At 48.0% G+C, this 1,501-nt stretch overlaps 1 protein-coding gene across 1 annotated transcript in view; it reads left to right on the top strand.

The window, feature by feature from the left end:
• The window catches only part of LOC119581772 (cadherin-23-like), a gene marked incomplete in the record, with an annotated part of 64,191 nt that overhangs the window by 53,159 nt on the left and 9,531 nt on the right, over positions 1-1,501 (top strand). The window contains 3 exon segments of the mRNA XM_037929905.1: positions 30-325; positions 534-669; positions 1,070-1,390. Of these exon segments, the coding sequence (XP_037785833.1) occupies positions 30-325; positions 534-669; positions 1,070-1,390 (753 nt within the window).

The raw sequence follows: 1,501 nt of genomic DNA, 5'->3' as shown, positions 1-1,501 counted from the left end.
CCTGTGCCAACGTGTGTTCCTCCCCGCAGGTGTTCGCGTGGGACAACGACGGCTCTTCGGTGAACAAGAAGGTCGTGTTCAGGATCCAGCACGGAGCGCAGGACAAGTTCGTGATGGAGGCGGACACGGGCGTGATCTCGGTGGCCCAGGGCGCGCTGCTCGACCCCGACAGGACCGAGCCCAGGGCCACTACCTACGTCCTAGAGGTGATCGCCCTGGACGGGGGCATCGGCAACGCGCAGCTCCAGGCTAGGACTGTGGTCAATATCACTATTCTGGATGTCAATAACAAGCCCCCAGTCTTTGTGGATCCGGGAACTGTCAGGTGAGAAGAGTTTATAAACAGGGGAACATGTGTAGCTTTTTGTTATTAGAATTGATTTATTTAATTTACTGTAGCAGAGTGATTGCGATGAACGATGGTCCATTTTAACATTATTGGTCATTTACTTATTTTTATTTATTCTATAGTGTCTGCGAGTTCAGGTTTGTTTTGTATTTTCTTCTAAAATTGGCTAACCCCTCCTCGACAGGGTATTTGAAAACGAAGAGTCAGGTTTCTACGTGCACCGGGTCGAGGCAGTGGACCTCGACGCGCGGCCCAAACTGCGCTACTCCATCGATGCCCTCAACTCGGAGGCCAGGAACGAGGAAGGCGTCATTGTTAAGGTAACGTGGAAATTCTTTTTATTTTAAGGGAAAAAGTGCCAATATAGTTCAGGTTAAGAAAATTTGAAATTATTGAAATGTGATATTCGGGAGCGTCAATAAACTCTACAATGAGGACACAGAATAAGAAATGTGATATACATTCGTGATTTACGAATTGCTATTAGATCTTGGACCTAATGATGGCTTTGTAGGGGTTTACTGCATAGAGATGATACAGTATTCCTCCCAACCTATATAAAGCTATATCTTCATTCAGTTACTTGGCTGTAATGCTCGTTGATATTAGCAAACAGACTTCGACCAATTAGATATTCTTATAATAACAAAATGCGTGGGCAAAAGGGGCCTCCAGTTGAAAAAATGCAAGAGCGCACTAAATCTTTTCTTGAACTTGCAGCCCACGGAGTACAGCTACGCCGATGCCTTCGAGATCAGCGAGGTGGAGGGAGTGATCCGGACGGCCAGCCAGCTCGACCGAGAGAAGATCGAGGTCATACGACTGGCCCTGATTTGCGAGGACCAGGCGGCGGCCACGCAGAAGCAGACCGCAACGGCGACGCTTACCATACAGGTCCAGGACATCAATGACAACGACCCCAAGTTTCGAAAGTCGTTCTACCGGAGGAGCGTGGCCGAGAACGCCAAGACGGGGACCACGATCGTCAATGTCGTGGCCGATGACGTGGACAAGAACCGCACCATCACCTACTCGCTGCATGTGAGCTGCTTTTGCAATGGGCTTTCGTGTAAAGTGTGTTGTGATTGGAAAGTAGAAAAAAGAAAACTAATGCAAAGATCTTGTAGCATAAAATGATGCAACATATGCTGC

The sequence above is a fragment of the Penaeus monodon genome, chromosome 15, assembly GCF_015228065.2.
Source record: "Penaeus monodon isolate SGIC_2016 chromosome 15, NSTDA_Pmon_1, whole genome shotgun sequence".
Taxonomy (NCBI): Eukaryota; Metazoa; Arthropoda; class Malacostraca; order Decapoda; family Penaeidae; genus Penaeus; species Penaeus monodon.
This window is presented reverse-complemented; position numbering and strand designations above follow the sequence as displayed.